We start from the raw sequence: 17,688 nt of genomic DNA on the forward strand, positions 1-17,688 counted from the left end.
CTCCTCTATGACACACACCTGTTTTTATTGCATTTAAACAAATGTAATATTTTATATGAATTTTTAATATAATTTATACTGTAAATATGAGCATTAGAGCTCAATAACTCCAAGGTCATGTGACCTGTTGACTCAAAATCAACATAGGATGGTAGAGCTAAGCCTCCTCTATGAGACATACCTGTTTTTATTGCATTTGAACACATCTTATATTTTATATGGATTTTTAATGTAGGCTATTGAGAAGCGAGTGAGTGAGCGAATGTCTGTCAAATATCCAACTTCAAACTAACTTCACTGCAGTCCGAACAGTATGTAAGGGCTAATAGAGTATTTTTCTTTGAGTCTGGCAACATAATATATAAATAAAGTTTATTTTTGTATAGTTCATTTATATGGCTTTACTAAATTTACTACTAAATAAATACTAATAAAGTATTTTTCTTTGAGCCTGGCAACATTTTCAAGAAGAAGGAGGAGAGGAATTAACTTTTCCTCAGAGCGGAACCTTTGTGTTGTCGCTCCTTGTTTCCGGTCGGACTCAGTTCCTCGCCGTCCCCCCATGTGTTTTCTGCCTCCGTGCTGCACCGTGGCTTCGCTCCGCCGCTTATTTACTCGTTAATTTAATTTTCTCCGTGGTTTTCCCTCCTCTCCGGTACCGGCTCGGTGCCTCGCGGACATGCCGGTCGGCGGCAGCTCTCTGTTCTCCGGTTTCCGGGTTCTGGGCCTCTACTCCAACCACGTGCCGCACGCGCTCCGGTACCACCACAAGCACCGGGAGTTTTACCTGGTGACGGCGGTCGGTAAAAGTCTCCACACGTACAATGTAAGGAACAGAAACGCTTCAAGTGTTTACATATTTTCCTCTTATATATTTTCTCAGATTTTACTTTACACTGACAAGGATCAAGGATCAGTCATGTTTGGTTTGTATGATCACAAAAAAGAAGGACAATGATGCACATTTTCTATTAAATTTCATTTTACTTTTTGCCAAATCCCACATACACAGTAAAAAAAAAAACTTTCTTGGAGTTTGAACAGTTTATCCCAACTGTCTCCTGTCTATAAAACAAAAAAGCTGTTAAAACTACCAACATAATGAACTGCGTTTAATGTATCTGTATTTATTTGTTTGTTTTTGCTTTACTCTTTTTCATTTACTTATTCATCTATTTATTTATTTCCTTTTTTGTTTGGCTATGTGTTTCTACATTAGCTTTTGCATTGTTTACATGTTTCTCTAGTACATTTCTTCCTTTACTTTGATTGTAGCTGTTTAATGTTTTGCTGTGTTTGATAGCCTATAAATAAAGGGAGAAGAGGGAGTTCAGTCAAACTTTATTCATAACGTGTTTTATTGACACAGACAGATGGCTCCTGTACCAACAACAGCCCATAATAACATTCACAGAAACAGTGCAGAACCACAGGACAACATGTTATTATAATGTGTCAGCCGTTGTGTTGTGTTTCTCTGCTGTCATGTGATCATGTGACATATTGATTTATTTATTGATGTTTGATTGGTTCCAGGTGAACAGGTTGGGGATTGTCGCTGTCAGTGAGTGTCTAATTTTATTTATTAATTCATTTATTTTTTAGAATATACTTCATTGATAAGTTCTCTCTGATTTAAAGTCCTGACTGTGATGTGCTTTGCCGTGGTTGCCTAGGTAACAGCCTCCCAGATGACATCACCTGTGTGGCAGCAGACAGGATGTTGGTGTTCGCCGCCTCGGGGCGAGATGTCAGCGCCTTCGCCCGGAACAAAGAGGTCCAAAACTTTATTTAAAACAAACACACATACAGAAATATTATGGTTTTTGTTTTTTAAATTTAAATTTTTTGTTTTTCTGTTTGTTTGCTCTCCGTCCGTTCAGGTGGTGATGCGTTACCAGGGTCACAAACAGGAAGTGCGTCTGCTGCTTCCGTTGGGCGACCAGCTGATCTCCGCTGACGGCGGCGGTGATGTCATCGTGTGGGATGTGCAGGAAGGAGGTGAGCGGAGGGGGAAACGGGAAGAAAGATCAGTTTCCAGGAAAAACATATCTTTATTTATATTATGAAGACCAAGACAAAGACTTTTGCTTTTTCTGTCAGTTAATCTTGAATTTGGGGAAATTTCACACCCACAAAAACAAATGGGCCAAATCCAAACGGGAACATTGTAGCTACCCTTTAAACATGAACTGCACTGTTATGCTGCCACAATCAAGGACATAACAAATAAGAAAGCTGCCAAAACGTACTCTGTTATGGAGAAATTTTCTGTAAGTGACTTGTAAAGGCCTCTGGCTGTCTTTTGTTTGCTTTATTGTCTCTCTTTCTGTTCCCATGGATGTAGTATATACTGATGTACGTATGTATGCAATTGACCTATGGCTAAGCCCCGCCCCCTCCACTCACTCGGACAAACGGTCAACATTCGGTGACAGTAGGAGACATTTCACAGGAGGCAACTGATGATTTTTGGAGACAGAAAGATTAAATATCATCTCGAAGTCACCAAAACTTCACTTAGCTTTACTGCTATGGCTGCCGTTTGCCGCGAAACGCCGATAGCGATGGGCTAATTTCTGTTAGCCTGTCTATGGAGTTTATGGACTTTATGCTTAGTTGTGATGCTGGCTAACATCTAAACATCTCTGACAATATGTTGCCTCAAATACGTTGTTGACTTAACTTAGAACAGATGTAGACATCCTTGTTAAGTTTATCCACGTTTAGTTGGTGTTGTGGTCTACCTCATAACTTTATCCAGAGCAAACACTTCTCTCGGTTGAGATGTGGCTTGGGAAAGGGTTAAAAAAAATCCACCCCGTGGCCCAGCCTCTCAGGATACCTAGTGTCGGTGTTGCATGTACCCCATGCACACCGTTTGACCATTTTAAACTTAAAATGTCAAGAAAAAACATATAAAAATGAATGAAAACTGACTAACTGCAATGCATTTCAATGGACGTGGAAGCAGAGAATGTCCGAGTGTATGGGCTAGCTATGCGCACTGTGATTGGCTCATCGTGTTTGGGGGCGTGGCTTAGCCATAGGTCAATTTCTGTGTCGCACAATAAAAAATTTTAAAAAATGCTGCCCGTCCTGTTACCCATCATGCCTTGTGCTCTCTCTCTCTCTCTCTCTCTCTCTCTCTCTCTCTCAGACATCTACCTGCAGCTGAAGTTCGACCCCAACACCTTCGACGTGTCGGCCATGATGCACCCGAGCACGTACCTGAACAAGGTGCTGCTGGGGAGCTCCCAGGGTGCATTGCAGCTCTGGAACATCAAGACCAGGTGAGAGGAGCGCGACGTTACTATAATCACAACTCAAGCTCCTTTCACAAACCAACAGTTGAGCACTTTTGCCTTAATGATGAGCAGTGGACGTTGATTCGTTACACTAATCTGAAGTAAAGTTCATACAGTACAAATACAAGTGGCCCAAAGTGCAACAGGTGAAAATGTATGAAATATAAGAACATTATGCAGTCTGCTGCTTCAATAAATTGCCGATAACAATGTTCAAATGAGGTGTATAAATTATTTTGAAGGTTGCTCTCTCAATTTTATTCTTATTTTCTTACCTCAACCATTATTTAGGCCAATATATTTTGTAACATATTTTATGAAAATGATTTTGAAGGCCTAATTATGAAAAAAAGCCTAATAAATATTGTAAATGTTTCATGTTTTTTGATAATTGTTAATGCATTTTATTTGTTTATAAATCAGGCCAATATGTACATAAGAACACGTATGAAACACATTGATTTCTGATCAGAGTGGCTGTTATTATGGTCTGGAGCAGGCTAGCTGCAGAGAATAAATCACCATAGTAACTTGACCTGGATAAATTTAGCCCACTTTCGAACAACCGACTTGAGGCTAAATTCAGCCAGGATAACCAACATATCCCGGCTTAATCCCTTATCTAGGTTTCGATCAACAGGCCCTGGGTCTCTGAGTGTGTGTTTGTTTTCCTCCTCAGTACGCTGCTGTTCACGTTCCCCGGGTGGTCGTCGGGTGTTACAGCGCTGCAGCAGGTCAGCTCCGCCTCGCTTTTGTTTTGAAAACAGGAACAGGAAGTGTGAGGTTGGCGGTTGATGATGTAGTAAAGTGTTTATTTATCAGATGGTTTCATTAAAAAACAACTTGGTTTCCCACTCAAGAGTCCTGCGGTGGACGTGGTCGGTGTTGGCACGGCGACGGGCCGCGTCATCATTCACAACATCCGATTGGACGAGACGCTGATGAGCTTCACTCAGGACTGGGGACCAATCAGCTCACTCGCTTTCAGAACAGGTGCGGTGGTTTTCTCTCGTCCGCTCCGTCAACTCTTTGACCTTTTGACTGGTGATGTCATGGTTATGGATTTTCTTTTTTTTTTAAAGTATATTTTTGGGGCATTTTTGCCTTTAATCGATAGTTTTAGATTTGGGGCCGGCTGCAGCGAGGACTATAGCCTCTATATGTGGAGCGCCTGCTCTACCCACTGAGCTAAACGACGCCCCTGGATTTTCTTGGTACGATTATTGTCAGAGAAATAATCATGGTATCACAATTATCACAGTTATTATACATTAATTAACTTCACAACACACATTCATAGTGTGAAATCAAATATAGAATTACAGTATTTACACAAAATATCTGAAGCATTTATTAATATAGGATCAATAATTAGTCATTAATTGTCCTTTCTACCAAATGTTTAAGTTTATTTTAATTACTTTCCTTCTGGTAAATTGACATTAATGTAATTTAACGAACGGAAACAACGTTTCTCACGTGGTTGTTGTTGTCTAACTTTTTTGCAACGTTTTCGTTCATGAGAGTTGTGTTGATCTGCCAAAGTGACTGTGTGTTTAGGGATCTTTATGATTAAAGGGATAGTTCAACATTTAGTCAAATTCTCCTCTCACCATAATCGCTATAGGCAATAGTCAAAACAACATGCACCGATAATTAAAGGTGATGAACCTACTGCTGTGACTATAGGGATTATGGTGAGAGGAGGATCTGACTGTCCCTTTAATAGATTGTGGCGTTTAATATCGTGGTTAATAGTGAGAATGCGTACCCGTAACCAGGTTCAGACCTCGTGACCTTGTTTCTCGCCTCTCGTCTCTCTCTCAGACGGTCCTCCCATCGTGGCGTCGGCGAGTCCTCAGGGCCACATTGCATTCTGGGATCTGGAGCGACGCCAGCTGGTCGCCCAGCAGAGACACGCCCACAGCACCGCCGTCGCCGCGGCAACCTTCCTGCACGGAGAGCCGCTGCTGGTCACCAACGGAGCCGACAACGCCATCAAGGTCGAACACACAAACACACAAAGGCTGTGTCCGAAATCGCCCCCTACTCACTATATAGTGACTGAATCTATCCCACAATTCACCGCGAAATGTAGTGAGCATCCGATGGTCACTAACCGGAGCAAGATATCCCATCATGCATTGCAGTCACGGATCGACGCCGTTAACACACCGGCCCAGAACGACCGGTGTAGCTACCAAATAAATGCAGTAGTGCAGCAGCCTCAATAAATGTGTCCAGGCTGCCAGAGTTGTCCGGTCGCAGCTTCCACAGACTCCCAAAACAAACGTTAGAGCAAATTTCCTAACAAGCGTTATAAACTGACCACAGGCTCTGGATAGCGAGGCTAATATCTGTTAGCCCGTCTATGGTGTTTTACATTAACGTTAGCATTAAGCTAGCGGACGTTATGCTCAGTTGTGACACTGGCTGTGTGTGTTTTGAATGTTGTTTCAAACTATGTGGGTTTGATTGAACATCTTTGATGCTTAAAGGAGCATTATCGCAAATACAGCAGTAATAGCATAAAATAAGCCGAAATATGCAAAAGATGGGTCGGGGGGAGCCATAACTAAATTTACAAAAAAAATCGCCAACAGTATAGTGTCCGTGGGGCAAATGCAGCATTTGTCTTTGTTATGATCCAAGCTGGCCCGGCGCTTGCTGCGTTCAATTGCACTCGGAACTCGCAAATCCGAGGCTGCTCTCTCTCTCTGACAGCTGCCCACTTGTTTATATCTGATAAGCTCCGCCTGGCTCCATCTAGTGGCGGAATTAAGAATTTGGATTTGCGATAATACTCCTTTAAATATATTACCGCTTAACTTGCTTTACTCCTCTACACCGGCCGTTACCATGGTTGTATCCATGGTACCTGCACTGGCCGTTACAATTGCGGTCGGAACGTTTTAATTACGCGACGTAATACGCCATTAACTGTGCGGCGGAGTAGTGTCTGAAAGTGTTTTTTTATTTGACCAGTGAGTCACTATATTGAATTCACTATTGACCCCTTGCACGTGACGTCACGTTCCACTCGCGATAGCTCCGGACGCCATGATGGACGGCAAAAGAACAGTGAACGTCAATGTAATTGAATGGGCGCGTTATAGTTTTGTGACATACCGTGGTTGTAGGGTTTCCCCTCCTTTTCCACTGAGCTGGTTCGAGTGCTGGTTCGGAGCCAGGGCCTGACTAGCACCGGTTCTTTGCTTTTCCACCGCTTAAAAACCGGTTATTGGTCCTTAAAACTGGTCTGAAGCACCAACTCCTTGCTGGTCTAGAGCTAAGAACCGGGGGCTGGCCACTGGCAGCGGGGTTACATGAGCAACAGGACCAGTGCGAAGATATACAGACACGTTATCGATGCCATTATAAGTTAGTTTATCTACAGTGTATAGTCGATGTAAACACAGGTGAAGCTAACTAGCTGAGCTACATGCTGTGGCTAACAACAGCTAACTAGCTGAGCTACATGCTGTGGCTAACAACAGCTAACGCTCGTATTAAACATAGCACCGTCACAACGTAGTTGCCGCCGGCGGATCGCGGCGATTACAACGAAGACGGCTTCCTGTTTTCTTTTATTTTTCAGCCGGGTTTAATCAGAGAATGATCACTAATTATACAGACGTCGGGTCAGGTCTTCAACACCCACGGGTCGGACCAGGTTTTAATTTCCAGGTCTGTTAACTGTAGTTAGCAGCAGCAAAGACAGCAGCAGCTGCTGTATGGGGAGTGTGGCACTGACTGACGTTAGCTCCTTAGCAGTGGAAAAAGCACAGACAACTGAGATATTCTACGGTGAAAAACAAAAAAACAAACGGATTATTGCAACGGATGAGTAGATATTCTATTTAAAATAAGTGATAATGCTGTGAGGTTGTAGTGTGAAGTGATCGAGCCACATTGTCGGACGGCACCCATACACAGTACATTATCACTGAGCACTTTCTGCCGTCCGTCATGGCGTCGCCTCTCGCGTCACGTTCTAATTGTGACGTAGCTGCAAGGGGTCAATATAGGGAGGAGGGGATGAGTGAGTGATTTCGGACACAACCAAAGACACAAACAGATGTGACACGTTACTGCTTGTGCGTGGACTCGGTGATGTCGTCAGTGATGTCGTCGGTGATGTCGTCGGTGATGTGTTTGCAGGTGTGGATCTTCGACCAGGAAGGGGGCGGAGCCAGACTTCTGAGGAGTCGCCAGGGTCACAGCGCCCCGCCCACCATCATCCGTCACCACGGCAACGACGGGAAAAACATCCTCAGTGCAGGTGATGATGATGATCTGTGAGAGATAGATTGATTGATTGATTGATTGATTGATTGATTGATCAGTGATTGGTTGGTTTTGCTGACCGAGCGTGTTGTTGTGTTGTTGTCGTGTTGTGCTGTGTTGCCGTGGCGACGCCCGCAGGTCAGGACGGGACGCTACAGTCGTTCTCCGCCGTCCACAAGCGCTTCAACAAGAACCTGGGTCACGGTGAGTCCAGCCGCCGCCGCCGCCATGCGATCTGGTTACCATGGAGACCGACCGCCAATCAGAGCTCATTCAGTAACAGCGTGTGTGTGTGTGTGTGTGTGTGTGTGTGTGTGTGTGTGTGTGTGTGTGTGTGTGTGTGTGTGTGTGTGTGTGTGTGTGTGTGTGTGTGTGTGTGTGTGTGTGTGTGTGTGTGTGTGTGTGTGTGTGTGTGTGTGTGTGTGTGTGTGTGTGTGTGTGTGTGTGTCCAGGGTCGATCAACAAGAAGAAGGAGAAGAAGAAGAAGAGTCTTTACTACGAGAAGCTGCGTCTTCCTGCCATCACAGTCTTCTCCTCAGGTCGGCATAGCAACAACAACAACATGGATATAGACTATTGATCTAAAGACTGATTATTGATTGACCCCCCCTCCTCCCTCCCTCTCTCTTTCTTTCCCTCCTCCCTCTCCTTCTCTTTCTTTCCTTCCTCTTTCCTCCCTCTCTCTTTCTTTCCCTCCTCTTTCCTCCCTCTCTCTTTCTCTTTCTTTCCCTCCTCTTTCCTCCCTCTCTTTCTTTCTTTCCCTCCTCCCTCTCCTTCTCTTTCTTTCATTCCTCTCACCTCCTCCCTCTCTCTTTCTCTTTCTTTCCCTCCTCTCTCTCTCCCTCTCTCTTTCTCTTTCTTTCTTTCCTTCCTCTCTTTCTCCCTCTCTCTTTCTCTTTCTTTCCCTCCTCCCTCTCTCTTTCTTTCCCTCCTCTCTCTCTCCCTCTCTCTTTCTTTCTTTCCCTCCTCTCTCTCTCCTCCCTCTCTCTTTCTCTTTCTTTCCCTCCTCCCTCTCTCTTTCTTTCCTTCCTCTCTTTCTCCCTCTCTTTCTCTTTCTTTCCCTCCTCCCTCTCCTTCTCTTTCTTTCCTTCCTCTCTTTCTCCCTCTCTCTTTCTCTTTCTTCCCCTCCTCTCTCTCTCTTTCTTTCCCTCCTCCCTCTCCCTCTCTTTCTCTCTCTCCTCCCTCTCTTTCCTCTCTCTCCTTCTCTTTCTTTCCTCTCTCCTCCCTCTTTCTTTGTCTTTTTCCCTCCTCTTTCTCTCTCTCCTGTCCCTCTTTCCCACCTCTCTCTCTCCTTCTCTTTCTTTCCTCTCTCTCCTCCCTCTCTCTTTCTTTCCCTCCACGTTCTCTCTCTCTCTCTCCCTCCTCTCTCTTTCTCTCCTCCCTCTCTTGTCTGTTAGTTATGTTTGTCTACATGTGGAAGCTTTTATTTATTGAATTATTGAAGAAGGAGGTTTTTTTTAGAAAACAAACTCAAATAAAGTTGTGTTTGAATAAATCTCCTCCCTCTCTCTCTCTCTCTCTCTCTCCTCCCTCTCTTTCTCTCTCTCTTTCTCTTTCTTTCTTTTCCTCCTCACTCCTCCCTCTCTTTCCTCTCTCTCCTTCTCTTTCTTTCTCTCTCTCCTCCCTCTCTCTTTCTCTTTCTTTCCCTCCTCCCTCTCCCTCTCTTTCTCTCTCTCCTCCCTCTCTCTTTCTCTTTCTTTCCCTCCTCCCTCTCTCCTTCTCTTTCCCTCCTCCCTCTCCCTCTCTTTCTCTCTCTCCTCCCTCTCTCTTTCTCTTTCTTTCCCTCCTCCCTCTCTCCTTCTCTTTCCCTCCTCCCTCTCCCTCTCTTTCTCTCTCTCCTCCCTCTCTTTCTCTCTCTCTCTCTTTCTCTTTCTTTCTTTTCCTCCTCACTCCTCCCTCTCTTTCCTCTCTCTCCTTCTCTTTCTTTCCTCTCTCCTCCCTCTTTCTTTGTCTTTTTCCCTCCTCTTTCTCTCTCTCCTCTCCCTCTTTCCCACCTCTCTCTCTCCTTCTCTTTCTTTCCTCTCTCTCCTCCCTCTCTCTTTCTTTCTCTCTCTCTCTCTCTCTCTCTCTCAGCCGCCACCCGTCAGTCAGACTGGGACGGAATTGTCGCGTGTCATCGCGGTCGCCTAGCAACCACGACATGGAACTACCAGCGGTGCACCATGGGAGCTCACCACCTGCTGCCGCCATCCTGCCCTCGCAGGGACGCCGTTGCTACGGTAACTCCCTCGTGGCGTAAACATATTATGGGATGTGTCCGTTGTCGTCCGGTTTGCTTCATCTCCCGCTCCCCCTCACTTCCTGTTTCTGTCTCTTCAGGCCGTTGACATCACTTCCTGTGGCAACTTCGCCGTGATTGGCTCGTCGTGCGGCCGCGTCGACGTTTACAACCTGCAGTCCGGCCTGCATCGTGGTTGCTACGGCGACGGAGAGAAAGGTGCGCTTGTCTGTTCATCTCATGTGTTTTTCACTCGGTGTCTCTTGTCCGTCGCTGACTCCGCCCCCCTTTCTGCTCCAGCTCACGGCGGCGCGGTGCGAGGCGTCGCCACGGATACCCTGAACCAGCTGACTCTAACCGCTGGCTCTGATTGGCTGCTCAAGTTCTGGCGCTTTAAAACCAGGAAACAAGAAGAACAGCTGAAGTTAAACGCTTCACCGGCCACAATGATGCTACACAGAGAAAGGTTACTGTTTTTTTTGTTTTTTTCCTGCTTTATTTTATTTTATTCTTTATTAGTAATAAAAGTCTTACAAGCAGAATAATTTCCAATAGAAATTCTACTTTAAAACTGAGCGTTTGAGTATATGGTAATAAACTTTATTTCTATAGCACCTTTCAAAACCAGGGTTACAAGGTGCTTCACAAAATACAGAATACAATATCATTGCGATAATAAAGCAATTAAGACAAACATACAGAAAACAGTGAACAAGCATAAGATTAAAATAATGGAAATAGATAAACCAATAGAAACAAGATCAAAATATGTAAAAAAAAAAAAAAAAAAAAAACATTAACACAGTAACGAATGTAACAGGAAAGCCATGAAAATAAAAAAATACAAGGAAGGTAAATGTATATACAAACATGACATATTAGAGTGATAATAATATTACAATACATAAATCAATTAGAGTTTTCTGGGGTCTGTTGAAGGGAGAGATCAAATAAATATTGATATAGACATTGTGCATTTTTAGATTTTATACTTTTGAATCACAAAATATAGAGAGCTTTTTTAAGAAAGTAGGAAAAAATGATGAACATTTAAAGATTAGTTTATGAAATATTTTTGCCAATATTATGAGGTTATTTAAGAAATATTCCAGTTTTGAGTCTTTAAAAAAAAAAAACACACCAACTGTCCACCACTGTAAGTTAATTTTGACAAAGACAAATTATCCAGAAGTCGACGACAGAATGCATCCCATAATAAAACAGAAACGTTACAAGAGTGTTTCAGTTTAGTTTTTTTTTTTTACAAAATGCTCATTCAGTTTCTCCTCTCTCTCTCTCTCTCTCTTGACGTTAGCGGGATGCTGGCGTTGGCGCTGGACGACTTCACGCTGCTGGTGGTCGACATAGAAACCAGGAGGGTCGTCAGGAAGTTTGCAGGTCACCACGGCAACATAAACGACATGGTGGGTAAAAGAGAGAGTTAACAGTTTGAATTAGAAACGTTAGCGGTGGCGGTATCACAGATGGCTGACGGCGACGACCTCTTCTCAGGGTTCCTACGAAAGTATGGAATAATATGGAATTTGATTTTATACATTTCCAGGTCTTGAAAAGTATGGAAAATGGAAACTATTGTATGGAAATATATTTATCTTAATACTTATTCAGTCTTATTCACATTTTGTATGCGCTATTGTAGGCTACCTAGCTACAATCTCCTGGAAATTATTTGGTTACATAATGGCATACAAATTCAGAATAATGAAAAAAAAATGATTAATTGCATGATTTATTAACATGAAACATATCTATTGGCTCAAATGTCACAAATTATTTGAATTTTTTTACTGAGACACTGCAAAAACTCAAAATCTTTCCAAGAATATTAGTCTTATTTCTTGTCAAAATTTCTAGTCAAAACTAATCTCTTTCCACTTAAAATAAGACTCATCACCTAAAAATTAACTTGTTTTTAGATTATTTGCACTTGTTTCAAACATTTTTTCACTTGAAATAAGTAGAAAAATCTGTCAGTGAAAGCAAGTTTTTTGTGCTTGTAATAAGAAAGAAAAACTTGCTCCACTATCAGATTTTTCTACTTATTTCAAGTGAAAATCTGCTTGAAAGAAGTAAAAAGTGTCTAAAAACAAGCTACTTTTTAATGTGATGAGTCTTATTTCAGGTAGAATGAGATTTGTTTTGACTAGAAACGACATTTTGACTAGAAATAAGACAAATATTCTTGGTAAGATTGAGTTTTTTGCAGTGGAAGTTCGGGATTAGGGTCTGGAAAAAGTATGGAATTTGGAGATTTAAAATGTGTAGGAACCCCGTCTTCTGTTCCTCCTCAGACGTTCAGCCCCGATGGCCGCTGGCTGGTTACCGTGGCGATGGACTGCACCGTCCGCACCTGGGACCTCCCGTCCGGTTGGTGAGTGGAGACGTCCAATCAGACGCGGCGGCGGCGGCGGCCATGTGATCAATAACCATGACGACGATGATGATGATTGATCCGTCGTTAATCGCCTTCTCTCTCCTCGCAGCCTCGTCGACTGTTTCCTGGTTGCCATGGCGCCGGTGGGCGTGTCCTTGTCCCCGACCGGAGACTTCCTGGCGACGGCGCACGTCGACAGTCTGGGCGTTTACCTCTGGTCCGTTTTTAACCTTTGACCTTTTATTATTTACATCGTGTTTCAGGGTTGGGAGGGATTACTCTACAAAAGTAATCCAGTGCAATTACAAGTTACCTGTTAAAAAATGTAATCAGTTACTTATTCTGATTATCACAAAGTGTAAAAAACAGTAATGTACCAGATTACTGTAGTTACTTTTAGATTACTACGATGCCAAACATGCAAATTTAGGATTACGCATCAATTACGCATCAATTCATGTAGATTAAATCTCTCCAAACAGGAAGTCAAACGGTAAATTTCAAAATAAAATACAATGGATAAATATATCAACCACTATATGGTTGGTTTTTAAAATGTAATCCTGACAAGTAATCCCCGTTTTTATCAAATTAACCACATGTTTTTTGTTTTGTTTAGTTTTTTTCCCGTACTGTAACGGATTATAGTTAGCTTTATTTTGTATCCTGATTACATAGCGCCATAGCGCCGTTACATGTAATCTGTACTTTTTAGTGAATCACAAAATATAGAGAGCTCTTTCAAAAAAGTAGTAAAAAAAAGGGGGATAACATTTAAATATTTAGTTAATGATTAGTTAAATTAGTTAATGAAATATTTTGCCAATATTATGAGATTATTTAAGAGAAATTCCAGTTTTGAGTCTTTAAAAAAAGACACCAAACCTGATATCACTGTTAGTTAATTTTAAAGGGATAGTAGCATTTTTTTTTAAAGTGGGGTTGTATGATCTACAAATAGCCCCTAAGTACTTTAATTGCAGTAGAAGACTCTCTGCACTCCTCCCGTTAGCAACGCCAGCCCATAATAGCCCTGCCCAGAGATTTACAACATACAGTGTTGTGAACAGACCCAAAGAAACAGCCTATTTTCGCGGCCTAAAAGAGGTTTTACCTGGGAAAAAAAATACACAGTTCCATTGTTCGCTATAATATAATTTTTGGGTCTGTTCACAACACTGTATGTTGTAAATCTCTGGGCAGGGCTATTATGGGCTGGCGTTGCTAACGGGAGGAGTGTAGAGAGTCTTCTACTGCAATTAAAGTACTTAGGGGCTATTTGTAGATCATACAACCCCAGTTTAAAAAAATGATACTATCCCTTTAACAAAGACAAATTATTTTCCAGAAGTCGACAAAAAAAATGCACCCCGTAATAAAACAGAAACATTACAAGAGAAGAAAACGTAGCGGCGTTACATGTAATCTGTTACTCCTGATGCCTGGATGTAATCATCATGACCTGTTGAAACAGCCAATCACAGCTCAGCTCTCTCTCCCTCAGGACCAATAAGAGCCTGTGTGGACCGGTCGGTCTCCGCCCGCTGCCCGCCGACTTCCAGCCGGTGGAGGAGACGCTGCCGGGCGTCACCGCGGACGTCACCGGACAGGAAGTGACATCAGAGGGCCTGGACGACGACGATGATGCGTACGAGTCAGCTGACCAGTTGGGGGCGGAGCTCGTGACGCTGTCGCTGCTGCCGGAGTCGCAGTGGAAATGTCTCCTCCACCTGGACGAGATCAAGGTCAGAATCCAGCTCTGCTTCGTTTACGGTTCATTTCATTTCATTTCGATTTATTTCATTCATGGTTTACATTCTCACATGGTTGCACATATTTACATAATGTAGGTACCAGGGTTCTTACGGATCCTTAAAAAGTCTTAAAAGGCATTGAATTCAGTAATCTAAAAACAAGGCCTTAATTGGCATTAAAATGTCTTAAATCAATTTTTCCAAAGTCTTAAAAATGTTAACACATGGTAAGTGGGATTTTATGGTTGTAATTAGTCTCAAATCTCAAAATAATTGGTAACATTTCGACATAGAGAAGTTAGTGGCGGCCGTCAACGCTAAATTTCTCACCGCCAACAGCTCCCGAGTCAGTGTTTTATTTGTTTTGTTTTTTCAGACTTTTTATGCATTTATTTTGAAAGGACAGCTGGAAAGAGACACAATCCAATGTTCATGTAGCAGTCACTTTACCTTGGATCACATAGGAAAGTGGGTAAAATTGTCCCTATAACCCTATGTAATTGATGTGGGGTTTTTCTTTTTTTTTTTCTGCATTTGTGTTTATTATGAAGTCGGTCTTAAATTTAATTTCAAGTGGCTTTAAAAAAGTCTTAAAAAGTCTTAAATTTAACTTGGCTTAAGCTGTAGAAACCCTGGGTACACATTTTCACCATGAATGAAAAGGAGCAGAATGAAGAAAACTTATAGCACCTGCCCCTCTCTGTTGTTACAATTACATTGGCTTACTTCAACACGAGTATTATTCTCTGTTTGTTTCAAAATATTAAGAATGATGAAACATAATGACAAGCAAACAAACAAAATTAACGGTAGACACCACTCGTCTATCTATCTTTTCTTTTTTTCCCTTCTTTTTCTCTTTCTCCTCCTTCTTTTTTGTAGATGCTTATCTTTTCTTTTTTAAACATTTTCTTAAACTGAGACATACTTGTAGGCTACAACTTTTCAATTCCTTGCTTTGTGAATGCCATACTTTGACACCTGCAACAGAAATACACATTTGTTTTAAGCTCAACCTTGCAAATGTGTGTTTATAAAATCAAGCTTCAGTCATGACGTGACTCTCTGGATAAAACAGGAAATGTTTGTGTGTTTGTGTGTTTGTGTGTTTTCTAGAGGAAGAATAAACCCGTGGCGCCTCCCGTGGCGGCCGCCGCTCCGTTCTTCCTGCCGACGGTTCCCGGGCTCACGCCTCGATTCACGTCGCCCGCGGCAACGGAACAGGAAGCAAAGGTAAGAGACGCTGCAGCTGCACTTCCTGTCCGGTTGGTCAAGTGTTGTTGTTGTTGTTGTTGTTGTGTCTGACGGTTGTTTGTGTCGCTGCAGTCGAAGCTGCTGAGCTGGGCGTCGCTGGGTCAGAGGTCGGAGTTCAGCGCCGCTCTGGAAGCCGCTCTGGATTCTGGATCATGTGAGTTCGGGTTCAGTGATGATGTCACAGTGTGTGTTTTTTTTTACTTTTTTAATTTGTTTTAATTTGTTTTTAATATTGTAAATATTATATTATCTTTATTTATTTATTTTCTGACTCAGTTTTTTGGATTTTTTTTTTTTCTGATTTAAACCAACACTAAGGAACTTTTCAACCTTCATAAAATATTTTCATAACTTTTGTGATGATACATCGACTTACAACAAGTTGAATGACACCTCTGTCATGGCCTGAGGGGGTCTGAGCATGGTAGGAACCCTGCTCTCACGCTAGTGTTCATGGGAAATGGAGTCTTCCTTCACTTTCACTTTTGCGAGTCACAACAAGGAGGGAACAGGCAAAATGGCACTTTAGCAATGGATTATGTTTGTGTTTTCACTTTGAAATGATCCACTGGAAACAGAAACTTAGTTTTGATGTCTTTTGTTAATTTTAATGCAGGATATTTACAGGGCTTCACGCTAGTGTTCATGGGAAATGGAGTCTTCCTTCAGGCAAAACACTACCGCTTTGGTCCACAGGCGCCGCCAAACTCAACCAAAACTGAAAGTTCTTTAGTACTGCTTTAATGAGATTTCAGAATCCAGTGGGAAGCTCCCGCCTGCATGTAACAGAAGGATTGATTTCAAAATAAAGGTGCTACATCCGACTGCTCTGATATTTTCTGAGGTGGAGTTCTGTAATAACCGGTCGTCGCCTTTCAATATCAAATCTGAATTTACAGGGAACATGATGGAAAAAAGAAAAAATAGTGGAGTTTTCCTTTGAACATCTACATTATACGGAAGAGCGTTAGTACGATGGAGTATTAGGGCCACATGGAGAAAAAAAAAACACAGACTTGGAGAATAAAGTCATAAATTTACAACTTTATTCTCAAAGTTTGTGATTCTTTTATTTGTCAATGTGGCCCGTTAGGACCAACAACGGAGATTTTTGTTTTAGATTCTGAGATAAAAAAGTCAGAATTTCTTTCAGAAATCTTAAAAGTTTTTATCTCAGAATCTTAAAAAAAAAAAATCTCTGTTGTTGGTCCTAATGCTCTTCCGTAACATCACCTTGCAAATCATGCAATTGAATCCGTTTTGGAAGGTCACCTTTATTTTGAAATCAGTCCTTGCACGCTCTATATGTGTAGTTTTTTGAAGTGGAGCATATAAATAGATCCATGATGACGTGGAGGCTTGACCGCAGCGGTTAAACATCACTTGCAGGTGGGAGCTTTTCGCAGGATTTTGAAATTTTGTGAAGTCAGAAAAAAAAAAGTAATTAAATTAAAAACAGAAGGAATAAATTACTCTGAAAAAATAGAGTTGTTTGTTTTGTTTTCCAGTGAATGCAATCCTTTTCAGTATAATTTATAGTATTATTATTGTTTTCATTACTGCCAGATGTTTAAAGTGTTGGATGTTAATGTATAAATGCAAACACCAATAAATATGTCTAAAAAAAACCCAATATTAAATCAATGACCACAGATTCTCTCTCTCTGCAGTTGACCGGCCGCTGCGTCTCCTGAAGGATTGTGGGCCGTCGGCGGTCTCCGTGGAGCTCACCTGTCTGTCGTCAGACGGCGGCGGCGACAGCGGCCTGCTGCTCGCCTTCATCAACATGATCGACAGCATGTTGGCCGGTGGGCGGGACTTCGACCTGGCTCACGCCTACCTGGCGCTCTTCCTCAAGGTCGGCCAATCAGAGCGCAGCAAAGTCACATTACTTTATTTATGAACCTGACTATTTTTTTATTCAGGATTTTATTGTGAAAATAAAAAATCGGTTTCCTGTTAATCATCATTGTTTTTTGTTTTGTTTCTCAGCTCCACCTCCGCTCGTTGTCACAGGATGCTGTTGCCATGGCAGCGCTGCTCCGTCTCTCCACCCGGCTGGAGGCGGGGTGGGCGGAGCTTCGAGGATCTTTTGACCAATCGCTGTGCTTAGTGTCGTACGCCAAGAGCGCTCTGCTGTAACACACACCTACACCCACACACCTTCTTTTGTTTGTAATAAATGATTAAAAAGAAAGAAAAAGGCTCGCACACTGCAGGGCTCCTAAATGCAGTCCATTTATTATCAGGAACAGTGTAACGTTTCGAGCAAAAGCTCTTCGTCAGACAGACAATTTTTAATTCTTGCATTTTTTGGCTCAGCACCTGCCCAAAGTTTTGGTACGGATGTGCGTGTGACCTCTCCTTGTTTGTAATAAATGATAAATAAATAAATAAATAAATGTGACTTTTTGACTTTAACTTTCTGATTCACGTCGTTTTATTTCTCTCTAATAATCGGGTCGTTTGTTG

The 17,688-nt window shown here is 42.2% G+C and overlaps 1 protein-coding gene across 1 annotated transcript; it reads left to right on the top strand.

Moving 5' to 3' along the window:
* The first annotated feature begins 572 nt into the window (after window positions 1-572).
* wdr36 (WD repeat domain 36) lies at window positions 573-17,500 on the top strand. The gene is made up of 22 exons (XM_084001391.1): window positions 573-826; window positions 1,537-1,564; window positions 1,677-1,777; window positions 1,884-2,001; window positions 3,161-3,293; window positions 3,988-4,042; window positions 4,169-4,301; window positions 5,136-5,311; window positions 7,470-7,590; window positions 7,734-7,799; window positions 8,048-8,134; window positions 9,669-9,814; window positions 9,915-10,032; window positions 10,114-10,279; window positions 11,129-11,237; window positions 12,126-12,205; window positions 12,318-12,425; window positions 13,713-13,953; window positions 15,079-15,195; window positions 15,289-15,370; window positions 16,887-17,074; window positions 17,209-17,500. Exons 1-22 carry the CDS (start codon window positions 680-682, stop codon window positions 17,356-17,358), a joined length of 2,670 nt encoding a protein of 889 aa, XP_083857517.1. The 5' UTR covers window positions 573-679; the 3' UTR covers window positions 17,359-17,500.
* The last annotated feature ends 188 nt before the right edge of the window (window positions 17,501-17,688 follow it).

This window comes from Trachurus trachurus, assembly GCF_905171665.1.
Source record: "Trachurus trachurus genome assembly, contig: scaffold_125_arrow_ctg1, whole genome shotgun sequence".
Classification (NCBI taxonomy): domain Eukaryota; kingdom Metazoa; phylum Chordata; class Actinopteri; order Carangiformes; family Carangidae; genus Trachurus; species Trachurus trachurus.